Raw genomic sequence first — 19,059 nt, forward strand, 5'->3', positions numbered from 1 at the left:
CACTGTCCTCCTGGCATGCTGTGCTTACTCCTTTAATAGTCTCCTAATTGGGCTCCAAAATCACTGCAGATGGTGACTGCAGCCATGAAATTAAAAGATGTTTCCTCTTTGGAAGAAAAGCTATGACCAACCTAGACAGCATATTGAAAAGCAGAGACATTACTTCACCAACAAAGGCCCACCTAGTCAAAGCTATGGTTTTTCCAGTAGTCATGTATGGATGTGAGAGTTGGACTATAAAGAAAGCTGAGCACCAAAGAATTAATGCTTTTGAACTGTGGTGTTGGAGAAGACTCTTGAGAGTCCCTTGGACTGCAAGGAGATCCAACCAGTCCATCCTAAAGGAAATCAGCCCTGAATATTCATTGGAAGAACTGATGCTGAAGCTGAAGCTCCAATACTTTGGCCACCTGATGTGAAGAACCATCTCATTGGAAAAGACCCTGATGCTGGGAAAGATTGAAGGTGGGAGGAGAAGGGGACGATAGAAGATGAGATGGTTGGATGGCATCACTGATGCGATGGACATGAGTTTGAGTAGGCTCTGGGAGTTGGTGATGGACAGGGAAGCCTGGCATGCTGCAGTCCATGGGGTCACAAAGAGTCAGACATGACTGAGCAACTGAACTGAACTGAACTGAATGACCACTATGCCAGGGGATGCCTTATCAAGTTACATGAGACAAATTGTGTGGTTGAGCTCAGGAAGACCCCTGCCCAGGGAGTGCTGCAGAGTCTTTGGAGCAATCTGAAAGAAGTATCTTATCACTGTTGGTATTATTTTCTGAGGCCTTTTATAACAAAGCTATCATAAACTGGGTGACTTCAAGCAGTCTAATTTTCTCACAATTACTGAAGCCTCTTCCCTACACTGACCCTGTCCATCTCCTCCATTTGGCTGTTCCTCAGTTGCACCCTTTATAATAAATGGGTAAACACTAAACAAGTATTTTTCTGAGTTCTAGGAGTCATTCTAGCAAATCAGCAAGCCCAAGGAGGTGGTCAGAAGCACCAGAGGCTCAGGCTTGGGACTGGCATCTGAAACGGGGGCCTTGTGAGAGGACTGAGCCCTTAGCTTAGCTGATGCCAACTTCAGATGGACAGTGTTGGAACTGAGTTGAACTGTACGATCCCGGGTAGTCAGAGAATTGGCTGGTGTGGGAAAAAAAACATACACATACACATCTAGTGTCAGAAGTGTCTGCAGGCAGAGTATAGAGAAAATATAGTAGTTTTCCTTTTACAGCTCTGAAACAGCATGCAGCACACTTATATGAGTGAGCACTGAGGTTTTGACAGATATCAAACCTTGCAGAGATTGCTTTTCTAGAAAGGTTTCATGAAATGTCAGGACAAGTGGACCCCAAGCTTGTGAGGACAAGAAAATGTGGTGTGTTCTAAAGGGGTTTGGTCCCAAAGAAACAGATGGCAGAAGATGGAGTGCTCTTTTACCTAGGAGAAAAAATAAAGAGCGAGTCCTGATGTCGGTTTTTTTTTTTTAGTTTCATTAGCTAGGACTGAGCGACTGAATTGAACTGAACTGAACTGAACCAGGATTCAAAATCAAGGTTTACAGCAATAGGATTTCTGTAGCTCTGGAAATTAGCAGTCTGTTTGGAACAGGGAGGGAAATGAAGAGTCCGAGCACAAACGTGAGCACAGGCAAGGGGCTGAAGGCAAGCAGGGTGGTGAACATGAGTGTTCACCGCGGGGGACGGGGATGAGGGAAGAGTCTGCACTTCATCTTTCTCCTCCCACCAAATGATCATGACAGGAGTGTTTACAAAGAAACCTTTCATAAATCATAAAAAGTATAACCTGCTTTAAACTGTTGTAGAATGCTCTCAAGAGTAGCTTCTTTCTCTCTTCAACTGGGATATTCCAAATAAGAAAACATATTGACAGGGTGTCTGCACAACAGGGAAGAAGAAAAGTCACCCCCACCCTGGCTAGTGTTGATGAAGGCAGCTGACACACTCAGGCAGAAGACAGAGCCACAAAATTCCAAGCCACATCCTTGTCTTCTGACTGAGAGGGGAAACCTAACGGATTTAGCATCCATCAGGGAATAAATTTTCTGGAAGCCTTTCACTTCGTTAAAGGACTGACTTGCTTTCTCATCTCTACCTACGTTACAGAAAACAAATCAAGCTGCCTCAAAGAGCAGAGAATTTTATCAGACAAATGCTTAATGATTTGTACTAGTCTTCATAAATGCTATGAATCTGTTCTGAAAATTGAGAAAAATTCTTGAAATATCTTTGAATAACTGAAGATCATGATGACATTTCATCCCATAGCTATCATTTCAGTAATATCTACTATGTGTAATTCACATACATAATCTCTTTTATCCTCCCCCATACACAAGAGACAGCTTTGGCTTCTCTCATTTTCCAGATAAGGAAAATGAAGCAGAAAGAAATGATGCAGTCGCCCAAGGACACGAAGCAACAAGAAGCTGAGGAAAAACTGAACCCTAGCTGTGTCTCAAAAGCCAAATGTCCTCCCATAATGCCACTCTGACTCTGGCTACTCTATTACATCTTCATTAAAATAGGTCAAATTAAGACATGTCAGCAGCAAGATGCAGAGCTCCAGCTATATTTACACTTGTTAGGTGTTTGAAAATGCAGAGGTGAAGGAGTGTGATACTTGCTGTGATTCAGGAAGTAAGATGAGCACTGCCCCAGAGTGAAGAGACTGGAGATCTCTCCACCTGTGTGACCTTGGATGAGCCACCTAAACTTTGGACCTCTGCTCTCTCACCTTGAACCTGAGAAGACTGATTTTCAGTCTTAACCTGATTTTCATAATGCCTTTCAGATCTAACAATCTCTTTTACATGCCCTCGAATCCATTAGGATAAGTGAACCAGGTCACTTGTAAATAAGTACGTGGTGGTATCTATCCCAGTGTACAGAGAGCCTTAATGTAAAATTTCAAAACCAAAGAAACTTGTCCTTTGCAAAACCATCGCTGAGATCAAAATCAGTAAGTCTTACTTTAAACCTCAAATATAAAGATTTTAACTTTGTTCTATTTTTAACCCCTTCTTTACTCCATTTTTGTTTCTACAAGAATGAAGACAACAGCCAGACTCTTTCCTAATAATCTGGTTTATGTGTATGGGTCTTTAGGTAATTTACTCTCCCTTATTGTAGAAAGTTAATAAATTTCATTATGGAAATTAATTACTAAATACAACAGATATTGTGAACGAACACTGTTAAAATTAAGAGGACCAAAGTGATATATTTAGATGTGAAAATACAGCCTCTTGTTGAAGATAAAAAAAATTGAACCTGCATTTTCCTGTGATGAAATCTATTATCACTGCCTACTAATTAGTGCAAGGACACGTGTTGTCAAAGGAATACAGGGACAGGGTTCAGACTGCAGCTCTTCCAAGAAGAGCAGGCTGACCTCACCCTCACCGTGCCTGGGTAAAGTGAGAGATACTAATACTTAGTGACAGAAGTGTAGTGATTGTCAAATGAGGTGATACATGTAATCAAAGCAGGCACTCAACTCAATGTTAGTTCCTTTGTTCCCTTTCCCCACTTTGGCTGGGGAAAAAACGTAGATAATGACCACTGCATGAAAAGGTCCACCAAGAGCTAAAAATCTATTTACCACTTTATTATTTATCAAAGCTCAATGATATCTTTAATTGGAACAAAAAATTAAGTCTGAATTTTATCAACTATGTTTGTAAAGTCTTTTAGAGAGATTACAATTGGAATATGAACATCAATCCCCAAATCACACTGTTAGATTTGGGACTTAATACTTGCAATGAAATGTATGTAATAAATAACATTTTAGCATATATTTCATGTTAGCAACCTGTGATGATTGTGTATAATGGCCTACTTTTTCCAGATGAAATCTCAGAATATTTGCATGTCTGAGATGAACCCTCTGATACTCCTTGCACTGTGAGCAATGTGTTCCCCAGTCTTGCACACTAACAATTATTAAAGGGGCGAAAGATTTATATGGTAATCAGGACTTAGGCAAATATCTTCAAACATTTGCAGTTTTTTTGGAGTTAAGTGTTAGAAGGTATTGAGGAAAGGAAAGAGTATGTTTTTTTCTACTGATTTATACAAATATACAGCTGTACCAGGGAAGCATGCTACTCTCAACCCAAATAATGGTATTTATAAAACACTTCTTTCCATGGTAGCAAAGCTCTTTGTTTGCCTCTGCAGAAGTGGGAAGCAGCAGGGAGGTGTTTTAAGACTGAGCTGTGATATGCAGTCAGCATCCCTAAGAACCCATGAGATGGGACAGCGAACATCTCCCACCTCCATACTGGGTGTTGGAAGGTACCAGCAGAGGTCTCACAGTGTGCCCTGGGAATGCAGGCAATTACATCCCAGGAGTAGAGAATGGTTCCTGCTATTTGAAAAGTACACAGTCCTATGTGGACTAGCATCATGAGCCTCTGCTTCATCAGGTTTTCAGAGCAGACAGAACTAAGAGATTGCTGTGGGGAGGGTCTTGTAATGGGACTTTTCCCTGGAGGCCTTATCTGTGGAGGAATTGCTGGGTAAGCACCTGAGGTACCCTGAGGCAGGGCTGCAGACCACTGGGAAGAGAAGGAGAGTGACATTTCTTGCGCCCTTACAAAGTTCCAGGCACTGTGCCAAGTGCTCTTCACTGTGACATGTTTCAAAGAGATCTTAGTCTCAGCACCAAGTGGACTTGTCCTACCACTCCCTGAGGGGTTCAGAGGACTACATCCCACGTTGAAAAGATTTGACAGGTTTTCCCCATCTACTTCCTGCTTCCATGTAAAAGAGCTAAAAATGATAAAGTCAAATGGCCTTCTGATTCCAGCAGACAGTGATACGCTTGAAATAGGAGCTCTGGCTGGGGAACAAACAGCCATATTGTATTAATTTTCCACTGTGTAACAAGATTCCATAAAGTTAGTGACTTTGAGTCATAGATTTATGACCTCACAGTTTCTGCAGGTTAGACATCCAGGCACAACTTAACTGAGGCCTCTGTTCAGGGTCTCACAAGGCGACATTCAATTCAAGGTGTTGGCCAGGCTGCCTTGTTTATCAGGAAACATCAGTGGGGATGAGTCTGCTCCCCGGCTCCCTCGGGTTCCTGATAAAATTTCACTTCTCTGTGGTAGTTTTGACTGATGGCCCTGGCTTCTTACTGGCTGTTGGCCAGTGGCTACCCTTAGATTCTAGAGGCCACCCCTGACACTCAGCCCCCTCCTAAGACAGTCACAACATGGCAGCTTGCTTCTAGTAGACCAGCAGGAGAATTCCTCTCACTCTAGTCTGCTAAGAAAGTTTTATATAATGTGATCTTGGGAGTAACAGCCCACAGTTTCGCCATATAATGGAACCTAATCAAGGGAGTGGTGAGTGGTGATCCCATTACGTTTGCCATATTCTATTAGTTAGAAGGAAGTCATCAAAATCCCACCTATACTCAAAAAGAAGAGATTACCCAGGATGAAATCACTAGGGGCCAGTCTAGAATGTGGGCTTCAGAAGGTGGCTCAGAAGGTAAAGAATCCACCTGCAATGTGGGAGACCTGGATTTGATCCCTGGGTTGGGAAGATCCCCTGGAGAAAGATACAGGCTGCCTACTCCAGTATTCTGGCCTGGAGAAGTCCATGGACTGTATAGTCCACGGGCTCACAAACAGTCGGACACGACTGAGTGACTTTCCCTTTCAGTTTTCTAGCGTGTATTCCACACACATGGCAAGACTGAATGTGGCTTCATATTTTGTAGCATATGACAATGAAGACAAAATAGACTAAGGAGATAGTCATATGTGAGTATGAATTCTGGTTCCTTTGCTGTAAGACTCTGGACAAATTATTTAATCTCTCTTGAAGCTTCAATTTTCTAATCTGAAAATAGGAAAAACTAATATCCATATAAATATGAATGTGCTGTCAATAGCTTCAGCTATTGTTTAATAGTTTAAACAATGTTTAATCTCTTAAATGTGAGATTATATGCACTTTTACACTTTTTCTAAAGCAACTGTGAACTGTGAAATGTATTAACTGTGCATGACACCAAATAGGTATTATATATACAGAGTAACAGGCTCTGATTCCAGCCTGTTCAGGTCTGCAGACCATGACTCCATCTGAAAGTTTAGCTACTCCTATAGATGAAGCTTAAATATAATTAACACAATTTGATTCTCTCATTCAGCAAATTAAGCACCTAATAAGCACTACTATGCTAAGTGCTAGGTATTATCTATCTACCTATCTATCTATACACACACATACACATGCAAAAACAGACATATTTCTTGTCTTTGATGAGTTTATGGTGCAGGGGGAGAGAAAAACAGCATTCATTCAATAAATAATGAGGACACTATTTGTATATTAAGGATAATAAACAGGACAAAGTCCTTAGTCTTGTGGAGATTATATACTACAGAAATGTGGGTGATCAGTGGATTTTTTTTTTTAAAGGTAAAATAGAGGACAATTTAAAATCATGATAGAATTTTAGAAGGGGGTCTGAGAGTAATCAGGAAGGGCTATTTCAAATAGAGTGGCCAGAGAAGGACTGCATAGGGAGGTGGAGTGATGAGAAAGAACAGCTGTAACAGGGGCCAGGAGAAGAGTGTTTCAGGCAGAGGAACTTCCTGTGCAAAGGCCCTGAGGCAGGAAAGAGCAGAGCATGGCTGAGAATCAGCAATAAATCGGTAAGAGTGGACGTCAACCCAGGCTCAGGGGCAGAGCAAGAGCCAAGGCCCCACAGTCAAGAAGTCTCTTCTCAGCTTGATGGAAAGCCCTTGCAGGATAACGAGTAGAGGAACAACAGACATGACGGACACCTGGAATGGAATGAACTGGCTGCTATGTGGGAAATGTAAGACAGGGGAGTAAGAATGAAGGTTGTCAGGATACTGAACAAATGAAAACTTATAAAGGTAAATATCTTGATAAGAACAATAAACGATAAGAACCAGCTTTTTGACTACAATGTACAAACAACAGTCCTACACTCAGGCCACTTGAATTTTAGTTGCAGAGATAAGTCACACCTTACCAAGTAAATATAGAATAAAAGATTGAATAGTAACAAGGGCCTTGAAAGAAAATAAAACAGGGAAATGGATGAGAATGAAAATGTTTTAGATAAGATGGTTGGAAAAGGCACACGAATAAGGTGATGTCTGAGCAGAAGCCTGAGTGAAGACTTTGGGAAGACCTGGAGACAAGAGGTTCAGGCAGGAGGTCTGGCACAATCCCAGGAATGAGGGTGCTAAGTGCGTGTGAGGAGCAGTGCAAAGGCTGGGGACGGTGATGTGGATGGACTAAAGCAGAAATTGGTAGGATCACAGGAAACGAAGTCAGATCATCGGATCCTCTAACCTACCGTGAAGTTAGAGGATCATGTTATTCTAAACGGGGAACCACTGGAGAGATTTGTGGAGGGGACTCAAGTGAAGGAGTCATGAGGACACTGGAGTGGGCCTGATTCAGACAGGGGACTCAGGGAATGCCTCTAGAGGAGGTATATTTAAGCTGAGGGAGGAAGGATGACTAAGATATGGGACAGGTGGGGCATTCCAGGAAGAGGAAATAGCCAGTGCCAAGTAATCTTTTGTAATCTGTCCTTATGCATTTTCAGTACATATTATTTTTCAGTGTCAGGGTTTAGAAAAGCTAAAACTCTGTCTATGAGACTCAGTACAGACTCTTTATTCTTTAAGTGGAAGATGGATATATTCATTTGTGTACTTATTCAACAGGCATGTTGAGGGCAAACAACACAGCAGGCACAATGCCAGGAGCCCTGAAAGACAAAATGATGAACATGACTTGGGTCCTGTCCTCCACAAAATACAGCAAATTCAATGTGTGCTGGAGCCAAGCATTTGAAGGCATGCATGCCAAACAATACATGTACTGATTTTCAGCTCTACTGCATAATCACTGTATTTAAGCATCTTTGGAAGGAGATGACTAAGAGGGTAGTCCATGGGGAAGAAATACAATAATTTGATGTAATAGCTTTCCAGGGATTAATCAGATATTTTTAAATTAATACAGGTAACTTTTATTTCTACAGGCAACATTCCACAAATGAGGTTTGAAATTATTATTAAGAAGTTCTGAATAGACACTTAATGACTCTGACTTAATGTCCCAACCTCAGGCATGTGGAGAACCCTAGAACGTACAGGCACTCCCAGGAAAAGCACTTCTCTAGAGAACCAAATCTCAATGGGGCATGATGTTTTTCATGTTTCAACTGCTTTTAATCTACACATCTTGGAAGTTTGTACAGCATGATGACATCAGGGTCAGAATAACCTTTCAGTGCAAACTACAAAGGTCTTCTGTCATCACCACTCTGCTAAGGCTGGGAAGGAAACACAGGCAATCCCGCATGCCTACTGCTCTATGTCATGGGAAGTTCTCCACTACAGCGCCAGAAAATGGATTTGCAGAAAGCTGAGAAAAAATGGACATCAAATCAAAGATATCCTGATCCAAAATCAAGAGTCTATTTGTCTTGAAAAAAGCAACCGTCAAAATACATTAACCAAGAAAGTAAATGTCAAACACATATCAAAGTAGAATACAGAGTTTGAATGGTGAACTATCTAGTCCTGTGCTGACCATTATTGAACCACTGGACACACTGGGCTACTGAGCTTTGACATGTTGTTGTTCAGTCGCTCAGTTGTGTCTGACTCTTTTGTGACCTCATGGACTGCAGCACGCCAGGCTTCCCTATCCTTCACCATCTCCCGGAGCTTGCTCAATCTCATGTCCATTGAGTCTGTCATGCCATCCAGCCATCTGGTCCTCTGTTGTCCCCTTCTCCCTTTGCCTTCAATCTTTCCCAGTATCAGGGTCTTTTATAATGAGTCGGCTCTTCACATCAGGTGGCCAAAGTATTGGAGCTTCAGCTTCAGTGTCAGTCCTTCCAATGAATATTCAGGATTGACTGGTTTGATCTCTTTGTAGTCCAAGGGACTCTTAAGAGTCTTCTCCAACACCAGAGTTCAAAAGCATCAGTTCTTTGGTGCTCAGCCTTCCTTATGGTCCAACTCTAACATCCATATATGACTACTGGAAAAACCCCCATAGTTTTGACTCTACGGACCTTTGTCAGCAAAGTAATGTCTCTGCTTTTTAATATGCTGTCTAGGTTGGTCATAGCTTTTCTTCCAAGGAGTGTCTTTTCATTTCATGGCTGAAGTCATCATCTGCAGTGAGTTTGGAGCCCAAGAAAATAAAATCTCTCACTGTTTCCATTGTTTCCCCATCTATTTGCCATGAAGTGATGGGACTGGATGCCATGATCTTAGGTTCTTGAATGTTGAGTTTTAAGCCAACTTTTTCACTCTCTTCTTTCACCTTCCTCAAGAGGCTTTTTAGTTCCTCTTCGCTTTCTTCCATAAGGGTGGTATCATCTGCATATCTGAGGTTATTGATATTTTTCCCAGCAATCTTGATTACAGCTTGTGCTTCATCCTGTCTGGCATTTCACATGATGTACTCTGCATATAAGTTAAATAAGCAAGGTGAAAATATACAGCCTTGACATACTCTTTTCCCAATTTGGAACTAGTCCATTGTTTCGTGTCTGGTTCTATCTGTTGCTTCTTAACCTGCATACAGGTTTCTCAGGAGACAGGTAATGTGGTTTGGTATCCCCATCTCTTTAAGAATTTTCCACAATTTGTTATGATCCACACATCCAAAGGCTTTAGTGTAGTCAATGACGCAGAAGATGCTTTTCTGGAATTCTCTTGCTTTTTCTATGATCCAACGGATGTTGGCAATTTGACATGTGGCTAGTCCAAAAGGAGGGGCTTCCCAGTTGGCTCAGTGGTAGAGAATCTACCTGCCAACGCAGGAGATGCAAGAGACATGGGTTCGATCCCTGGGTTGGGAAGATCCCCTGGAGAAGGAAATGACAACCCACTCCAGTATTCTTGCCTGGAGAATACCCATGGACAGAAGAGCCTGGTGGGCTACAGTCCATGGGGTCACAAACAGCTGGACACAACTGAGTGACTAAGCACACAACTAAGCACAGTCCAAAAGGATATGTTCAGTATGTGTGAAACATACACCAAATTTCAAAACTTAGGATAAGAAAAAAAAGTAAAATTTTCCAATGATTTTTAATATTGGTTAAAATTTTGGATATACCAGATTAAATAAAATATCATTAAAATCAATTTTACTTTTCCTTTTTACTCTTTTAATATGACTACTTAAAAAATATGACTACTAGAAAATTCAAATTACACATGTGGCTTGCATCTTATTTTTATTGGACATTGCTGATTTAGCATGCCTGCCACAGGTATCAGAATACTCACATAAGAAAACGGATTTATATCTTCTCTGATGATCTGTATGCTTAGATATCATGAGAATAAGGCCTCACAGTCAGTAGACATACACAGGACTTTTTGAGTTCAAATTACTTCTTATCTAAGCAGGTTGGGAATCTGTACTGGTTTACACTGTTCCTGTCAGAGTAATTTCACAGTCCAAGCTGGAAGACTTCACAGCTCTCTGTCCTATGTCCTTTAAGCCCTGCAGACCTGTGACCCTACTTGCTTGTTCTTACCTCATCAGTTAGCCAGATTTACAGAAGCAGTTAGCTGTGAAGGCCTCTGGGAAGCTCTCCTCAGAGTATATGTACCTTGTGCTATTAAGACTGTGAGTCTCAGAGGGCAGGGGCCCAAATGTGGTTCTGTTATCTACCCCCACTACATCGAGAATTGCATAGGTCTCTGTGAAAAAGTAAATGCATTTGATAAACTTGTTGGTTATATGAGTAGAGGTGACGGTCTGTGGAAAGGAGTTTTTCTTTCTCCCCTTTTTATTACAGCAGTTTTATCACATTAGCCATTGGCTATCAGCTGTGCTCCATGATTCATTTGTTCAAACATTCCAGGGTCATGGGCTGCCTGGAACAGAGCTGGGTGCTGGGGATATGGGCGGGGTGGGGAAGGGGGGGCGTGGTGAGAGAGGTGGGAATAAGGCAGGCAGAGTCTTGTCCTTACTGGGCAGGACAAACCAAAGCACACATACACCACACAATTACAGTAAGTGTGGCATGAGTCACCAGGGAAAAGCAGTGGGGATCATGAGAGGGTCATTGACCTGGGAAGCTAATGTAGTCAGATGTCCAGGAAGAGTTCTAAATGATCCTCTTGCTAAACCTGAGGGGCCTGTTTGCCTGGCAAGGTGAAGGAGAAAGGGGAGGCTGATTATATAGGGAGGGCCCTTTAAGCTTTGTTAAAAAAATGGTAAAGCACACAAAAAGTCGGACCTGACAGAGTAGGAAAACAAAAACAGACTCCTAAAGGCAGAGAAAAGCCATCAAAGGCTTTGGTGCAAGACAATGACATGAGCAGATCTGCCTTTTAAAATATCACTCTGGAGGTGGTCAAGAGCAGATGGGGGGCCTACACAGAGCACAGCTACTGATGCACAAGAAGTAACCCACTCTCTTCGGTCATCGTGTCAACAGGAACTAAGTTTTGAGTCTGTAACAGATGTGTATGCCCATAACCACAAGATCTGGAAGCCAGAATGCATTCTAGAGTATGAATCTAATACAAGATACTCTCAAAATACCCTTACAGCATTAATTTCCACAGATGGGCCTGTGCAAGTAAACCTGTTACTTTGCATAAGCCTCTATCCTGACCCCAACCTAATCGTTCTTATTCAAGATCAGAAGCCAGTGATCTACATGGGATCCAGTGACCCAATTTCTGGGATCACAGAGAAGCTGAGTGATCAAAGCATTCATTCAACAGCACAAGTTTGGGAATGTTCTGTTCTTCTATGCCCAGGACTGGGGACCTCTGGTGGTGGCTACATTCTTGTGTCCTCTTTGCAAGGACACTGGGTCTGAACAAGTGTACTAGATCAGCCCCCTTGTCCAGGAGCTCCAGCTAAGGTCTACTCTTAGGGCAAGAAATTCATGGAAGAACTAAGTCATATATCTTATAAGCCAATTAAACACATCAAATTCTATAGAATGGGCATATGGAATTTTGTTTTGTTCTGGACCCTTTTAGATGACACTTATACCAACTTATGATTGCCTGGTGATGACCTTAATTGTCCTCCTTGGTGTCAGATGTTCATTCCATTTTTAAATAGCCATAAAACCAATATGTTGGTAGATAATAAGCACATACAAGATTCTGTTAAAAATAAATCATTTCTAAAAATTGAAATCTCCCCCAATTGCCTCTTCGTGTTATCTTTTTTATTAAAATAAAAATAAGCCTCAACCCCACAGTATGTTCCCTTTCTGGATTTCGGTCATATCCACTTTGAAACTAAAAGACTCTCTGCATCTAAACAAAGAACTCATTCTTCTCAGAAGCAAGACTGTGCAATGGAAAGTTCCTGGGTTCAGGGAGCAGTCAGACCTGGGTTCCAGCCCTGGTTACATCCCTTCTTGGGTGTGTGACTTTGGTAAAGTTTCTTAAGTTCTCTGGCCCTTGCTTTTTCCTGAAGAAAGTTTGGCTAGCCTACTAAATCAGTTTTCTAGGTCTACCATAACAAACTGCCGCAAACTGTGTGGCTTAAAAGGACAGAAATTTACTTTCTCACAGTTCAAAAAGCTTGAAATCAAGGTGTGAGCATGGCTGGTTCTTTCTGAGGCTCGCTGGGGGAATCCTTCCTCACCACTGCCAACTCTGGTGGCTCCTGACATCACTCGATAATCTCGGCCTCTGTCTTCATAGGGCCTTCGGTCTTGTGTCTCTCTGTGTTTTCTCTTCTTCTTATAAGGACACCAGTTGTTGGATTTAGGGCTCACTATAACCCAAGAATGAGTTCATCTCAAGATCATTAACTGATTCGATCTCAAAATATGCTATTTTCAAATAATATCACATTTGGAGATTCTGGGTTGCCTTGGATTTTGAGGAACATCCTATTCAATACAGCACACCTCCCTATACTGAATTCCATCATACCCAGGAAAACAGACTAAGGATCTGTGTTCATGGATTTTTAGCCTCTTTCCTACAATATGAATTGTTCAACTGTGTTTGCTTTTTATATCAGAAAATTACATAGAAGACAATGTATATAACTAGCAACATACTGAAAATGCACTAATGCTGAATAAATACTATATTTTCCCTCCTCTTGCTTATATTTAATCTTAGTCCAACAACAGTAAGATCAAGTAATCTTAGCACCATTTATGTGTAAATCCTGGGAAATGAGAGAACACTTTGAGGTCCTATTCAAAGATAAAGACAAAAAACGCCCCTCCCTAAACAATGACTTCTATGGTAAGACAGGGCAAGCAATTCTCATTTCAGAACTGACCTACATCACAGCTGTTTAAATACTAAGGAACATGTGACATCTAAGAGAGTCCCTGCAACTCTGTGGAATACAGAAGGCATGACAAAGGCTCCAGGTAAAATGAGAAACTTCATTTTTGTTATTTGTTACCTAATTTGCCAACCATCATTAAATGCTATAGCTTTTCATTTACTTCTATATTTTCATGGCTTTCATTTATTTGTGTATTTTTCTTTCTCAAATAATCTCATCTCTGATATAGTTTAAAAACCATTAAGAATGGTATTCCCATAATTTGTTCATCTTCAAAACACTGAAAGCTGAGAGAAAGCTGCAGGCAGCAGCAAGAGGTGGTAGAGAGCCTGTCAGCACTGACTGTACTGGTCCACCTCTGCTTATTGCAGGTGTTTCCTTTTCTTTTCTTTCACCCACTAATACTCAGTATCCAGACACTGAGGCTGACAGTGCCTGGACCACCTCCCTTAGCACCACCAAAAACATAGAAATTTCAACCTGAAACTTCCAAATAAACGAGTTTCAAGATAAGCAGTTTTCCCAATATTCATACATTTCATTTAAATATATTCAACCTTGCTTCAAGTTTCTATACTCTGCAGTTAGGAACTGCTTTACAGAAGAGTGGTGAGGAGGTCTATCACATAAAGCTGCTTTGCTCTGTTACACCGTATGCTCTAGGAGATCACCCCATGTCTGCCTGGATCTTGTTTTCAAAGTACAGCTCCAATATCTCTATTATAATTCCCTTCTCTTCTCTTAAGAGTATAACAAGTTAGCAAGAACAAACGCTGATTGACAAAGTGCTTGGAGAAAAATCGGGGCAAAGAATAGCCTTCCACAGACTTCAGTGGTGTGTATGAACAAAAACCCTCTGTATTTTAAAAAAGCTGTTCAATTTTCCTACTTTTTCACACCATTGGTACCTTACTATGTTTTATCTGAAAATTCTCCCTAAAATTCTTCCTTACAATCCCTTTCACATGAAAGTTGAGTTATTACCAGCTTGCAGCTACCCTGACATCACGTGCCACCCACACTGTCCACACAACATTGTTTGTTAATTACACTCTAGTCAGATAAATTATCACAGAAGCTTCCAGTTACTTCAGTGTGAGCCTTAAAATGTCCTCCCTCCCCAGTCAAAATGTTCCACCTGAAGACAATGGACCTCCAGAAGGGAGAACCGAGCATGCAGAAGTGCACCAAACGTAGCATATATACCAAAGAGTAACTAGAAGTTCCCTGGAGGGATGCCATGAATGTATAAAATGACCCCTTACCTGGATTGGGTTGAAGGTACTCAATTGTTTTCGTCATTATTTCCATCACAGCCCTGCTGGTGACATCCACTTTCTGAAATGACAAAACAAATTTCTAAATCAAGCAAATTATTAGCTTTAGAAACAAAGTTTTTGCTTGAGCATATACACAACCACTGATGGTTCAACAGAGCAATGATGAGTCCTGCGGTGGAAGGTGAGGGGCTCACAGAGCTGTCAGAAAAAGCCAGACCACTGGCTTTGCATTCAGCTGTGTTCCACCAAGATTTGGAAAGCCCATTTAGCCAGAGAGGAAGCTGGAAAACATGTTCCAAAATATACTTCATTATCTCCTGGTAAAATAAGGAGAATATAGCCACCTTTCACTGTAGATTGTATGAGGTGGTCACTGAGAATGGTTCACTATTCACTTGGTGCAGGAAACCCCACAGAATCTTGCTTATCCGGAGGTTCAAATCTTTAAGAACACTGCTGAAGCTGGCCAGGCCATGGAGGGTATGCATATCCAAACAGCCACCAAGTCTCTGAAGGATGTCACTTTACAGATGCAATGCATGCCATTCCATCATTACAATGCTGGAGTTGGCTGATGTGTCCAGGCCAAAGAGTGGGGCTGAACACGGGCCATCACCCAAAATACGGTGACTTTTTGCCTCACCTTCCTAAAAATTCAGGGAGCAATGTTACTCTTTGTTAAGGGTTTTGAGGTAGAGTCTCTGGCACTGAGCACATCTCAGGTGAAGAGAATCGAAGATGGGACCTGGACTTTCAGAGCTCATGGATGGATTAATCCCTACTTGAGACCTCCCTGCCATACTGAGATGACCCCTACTGAAAAAGAGCAAATTGCTCCTCAACCTGAAGAGGAGGTTACACAGAAGGAAAAGATGGCCCAGAAGAAACTGAAGACAGAAAAACACATGACCCAGGAATAAATTCAGCATAAAATAAACATAAATTTTAAAAAAATAAGGTTGATAGTAGTCTCTTATGATCCTTTGTATTTCTGTTGTCTGTTATCATTTCTCCATTTTCATTTCTAATTCTGTTGATTTGACTCTTCTCTCTTTTTTTATTCTTGATGAGTCTGGCTAATGGTTTGTCTATTTTATTTATCTTCTCAAATAACCAGCATTTAGTTTTGTTGATTTCTGCTATAGTTTTCTTTGTTTCTTTTTCACTTATTTTTGCTCTGATTTTTATGATTTCTTTCCTTTTACTAACTTTGGGGTTCTTCATTTCTTCTTTTTCTAGTTGCTTTAGGTATAAAGTTAGGTAATTTATTTGATTTTTCTCTTGTTTCTTGAGGTAAGCTTGTATTGCTATGAACCTTCCTCTTAGCACTGCTTTTACTGAATCCCATAGGTTTGGGCTGTTGTGTTTTCATTTGTTTCTATGTGTATTTTTATTTCCTTTTTGACTATATGATAATAAAATGGACAACTTGGAAGAAATTGATGAATTCTTAGATAAGTATAACCTTCCAAAATTGAACCAGGAAGAAATAGAAAATCTTAACAGACCCACCACAAGCATGGAAATTGAAACTGTAATCAAAAATCTTCCAACTAAAACCCAGGACAGATGGCTTCACAGGTGAATTCTACCAAAAATTTAGAGAAGAACTAACACCTATCCTACTCAAACTCTTCCAGAAAATTGCAGAGGAAGGTAAACTGCCAAACTCATTCTATGAGGCCACTATCACCCTAATTCCAAAACCAGACAAAGATGCCACAAAAAAAGAAAACTACAGGCCACTATCACTGATGAACATAGATGCAAAAATCCTCAACAAAATTCTAGCAAATCCAACAACATATTAAAAACATCATACATCATGACCAAGTGGGCTTTATCCCAGGGATGCAAGGATTCTTCACTCTTCACAAATGAACTAATTTAATATACCACAGTAACAAACTGAAAGATAAAAACCATATGATTATTTCAATAGATGCAGAGAAAGCCTTTGACAAAATGCAACATCCATTTATGATAAAAACTCTCCAGAAAGCAGGCATAGAAGGAACATACCTCAACATAATAAAAGCCATATATGATAAACCCACCATAAACATTATCCTCAATGGTGAAAAATTGAAAGCATTTCCCCTAAAGTCAGGAACAAGACAAGGGTGCCCACTCTCACCACTACTATTCAACATAGTTTTGGAAGTTTTAGCCATAGCAATCAGAGAAGAAAAATAAATAAAAGGAATCCAGGTTGGAAAAGAAGAAGTAAAACTCTCACTGATTGCAGATGACATGATCTTCTACATAGAAAACCCTAAAGACGCCACTAGAAAATTACTAGAGCTAATCAATGAATATAGTAAAGTTGCAGGATATAAAATTAACACAGAGAAATCACTTGCATTCCTATACACTAACAATGAGAAAACAGAAAAAGAAATTAAGGAAACAATCCCATTCACCATTGCAATGAAAATAATAAAATTCTTAGGAATAAATCTACCTAAAGAAACAAAAGACCTATATATAGAAAACAATAAAACACTGATGAAAGAAATCAAAGATGATACAAATAGATGAAGAAATATACCATGTTCATGGATCAAAAGAATCAATATAGTGAAAATGAGTATACTACCCAAAGCAATCTATAGATTTAATGCAATCCCTATCAAGCTACCAATGGTATTTTTCACAGAACTAGAAAAAATAATTTCACAATTTGTATGGAAACACAAAAAACCTCGCATAGCCAAAGCAATCTTGAGAAAGAAGAATGGAACTGGAGGAATCAACCTGCCTGACTTCAGACTATACTTACAAAGCTACAGTCATCAAGGCAGTATGGTCCTGGCACAATGACAGAAATAATAGATCAATGGAACAAGATAGAATGCCCAGAGATAAATCCACGCACTTATGGACACCTTATCTTTGACAAAGGAGGCAAAAATATACAATAGAGAAAAGACAATCTCTTTAACAAGTGGTGCTTGAAAAACTGGTCAACCACTTGTAAAAGAATGAAACTAGAACACTTTCTAATACCATAAACAAAAGTAAAGAAGAACTAAAGAGGCTCTTGATGAAAGTGTAAGAGGAGAGTGAAAAAGTTGGCTTAAAACTCAACATTCAGAAAACTAAGATCATGGCATCTGGTCCCATCATTTTATGGCAAATAGATGGGGAAACAATGGAAACAGTGACAGACTTTACTTTTTTGGGCTCCAAAATCACTGCAGATGGTGACTGCAGCCATGAAATTAAAAGATGCTTGCTCCTTGGAAGAAAGGCTATGACCAACCCAGACAGCATATTAAAAAGCAGAGACATTACTTTGCCAACAAAGATCCATCTAGTCAAAGCTATGGTTTTCCCAGTAGTCATGTATGGAAGTTAGAGTTGGACTATAAAGAAAGCTGAGCACCGAAGAACTAATGCTTTTGAACTGTGGCATTGGAGAAGACTCTTGAGAGTCCCTTGGACTGCAAGGAGATCCAACCCATCCATCCTAAAGGAAATCAGTCCTGAATATTCATTGAAAGGACTGACACTGAAGCTGAAGCTCCAATACTTTGGCTACCTGATGCAAAGAACTGACTCATTTGAAAAGACCCTGATGCTGGGAAAGATTGAAGGTGGGAGAAGAAGGGGATGACAGAGGATAAGATGGTTGGATGGCATCACCAGCTTGATGGACATGAATTTGAGTAAGCTCTGGGAGTTGATGATGGACAGGGAAGCCTGGCATGCTGCAGTCCATGGAGTCACAAAGAGTTGGACATGACTGAGCAACTGAACTGAACTGAACACAAAAATAAACTCAAAATGGATTAAAGATCTACATGTAAAACCAGGAACTATAAAACTTCTAGAGGAAAACATAGGCAGAACACTCTCTGACATAAATCACAACAAAATCCTCTATGACCCACCTCCCAGAGTGATGAAAATAAAAGCAAAAATAAACAAATGGAACCTAATTAAACTTAAAAGCTTTTGCACAATGAAGGAAACCATAAGCAGGTGAAAAAACAGTCTTCAGAATGGGAGAAAATAATAGCAAATGAAGCAACTGATAAAGAATCTCAAAAATATACAAGCACTTCATGCAGCTCAATACCAGAAAAACAAACGATCCATTCAAAAAATGGGCCAAAGAACTAAACAGACATTTCTCCAAAGAAGACATACAGATGGCTAACAAACACATGAAAAGATGTTCAACATCACTCATTATCAGAGAAATGCAAATCAAAATCACAATGAGGTATCATCTCACACTGGTCTGAATGGCTGCTATCAAAATGTCTACAAACAATAAATGCTGGAGAGGGTGCAGAGAAAAGCGAACCCTCTTAAACTGTTGGTGGGAATGCAGACTAGTACAGCCACTGTGGAGAACAGTGTGGAGATTCCTTAAAAAATTGGAAATAGAACTGCCATACAACCCA

At 40.4% G+C, this 19,059-nt stretch overlaps 1 protein-coding gene across 5 annotated transcripts in view; it reads right to left on the reverse strand.

The window, feature by feature from the left end:
- SH3GL2 (SH3 domain containing GRB2 like 2, endophilin A1) overlaps positions 1 to 19,059 on the reverse strand; it is a 392,098-nt gene that overhangs the window by 133,706 nt on the left and 239,333 nt on the right. For all 5 annotated transcript variants that reach the window (XR_014056489.1, XR_014056490.1, XM_081499191.1 and 2 more), the window contains exon 3: positions 14,630 to 14,702. Coding sequence is in view for 3 of the 5 variants with exons in the window: in XM_081499191.1 (XP_081355317.1) it covers positions 14,630 to 14,702 (73 nt within the window). In the remaining 2 variants the exon portion in view is untranslated. The remainder of the gene's footprint in view (positions 1 to 14,629; positions 14,703 to 19,059) is intronic.

Source organism: Giraffa tippelskirchi, chromosome 1 (assembly GCF_054371585.1).
Source record: "Giraffa tippelskirchi isolate mGirTip1 chromosome 1, T2T-mGirTip1v1.2.pri, whole genome shotgun sequence".
Taxonomy (NCBI): domain Eukaryota; kingdom Metazoa; phylum Chordata; class Mammalia; order Artiodactyla; family Giraffidae; genus Giraffa; species Giraffa tippelskirchi.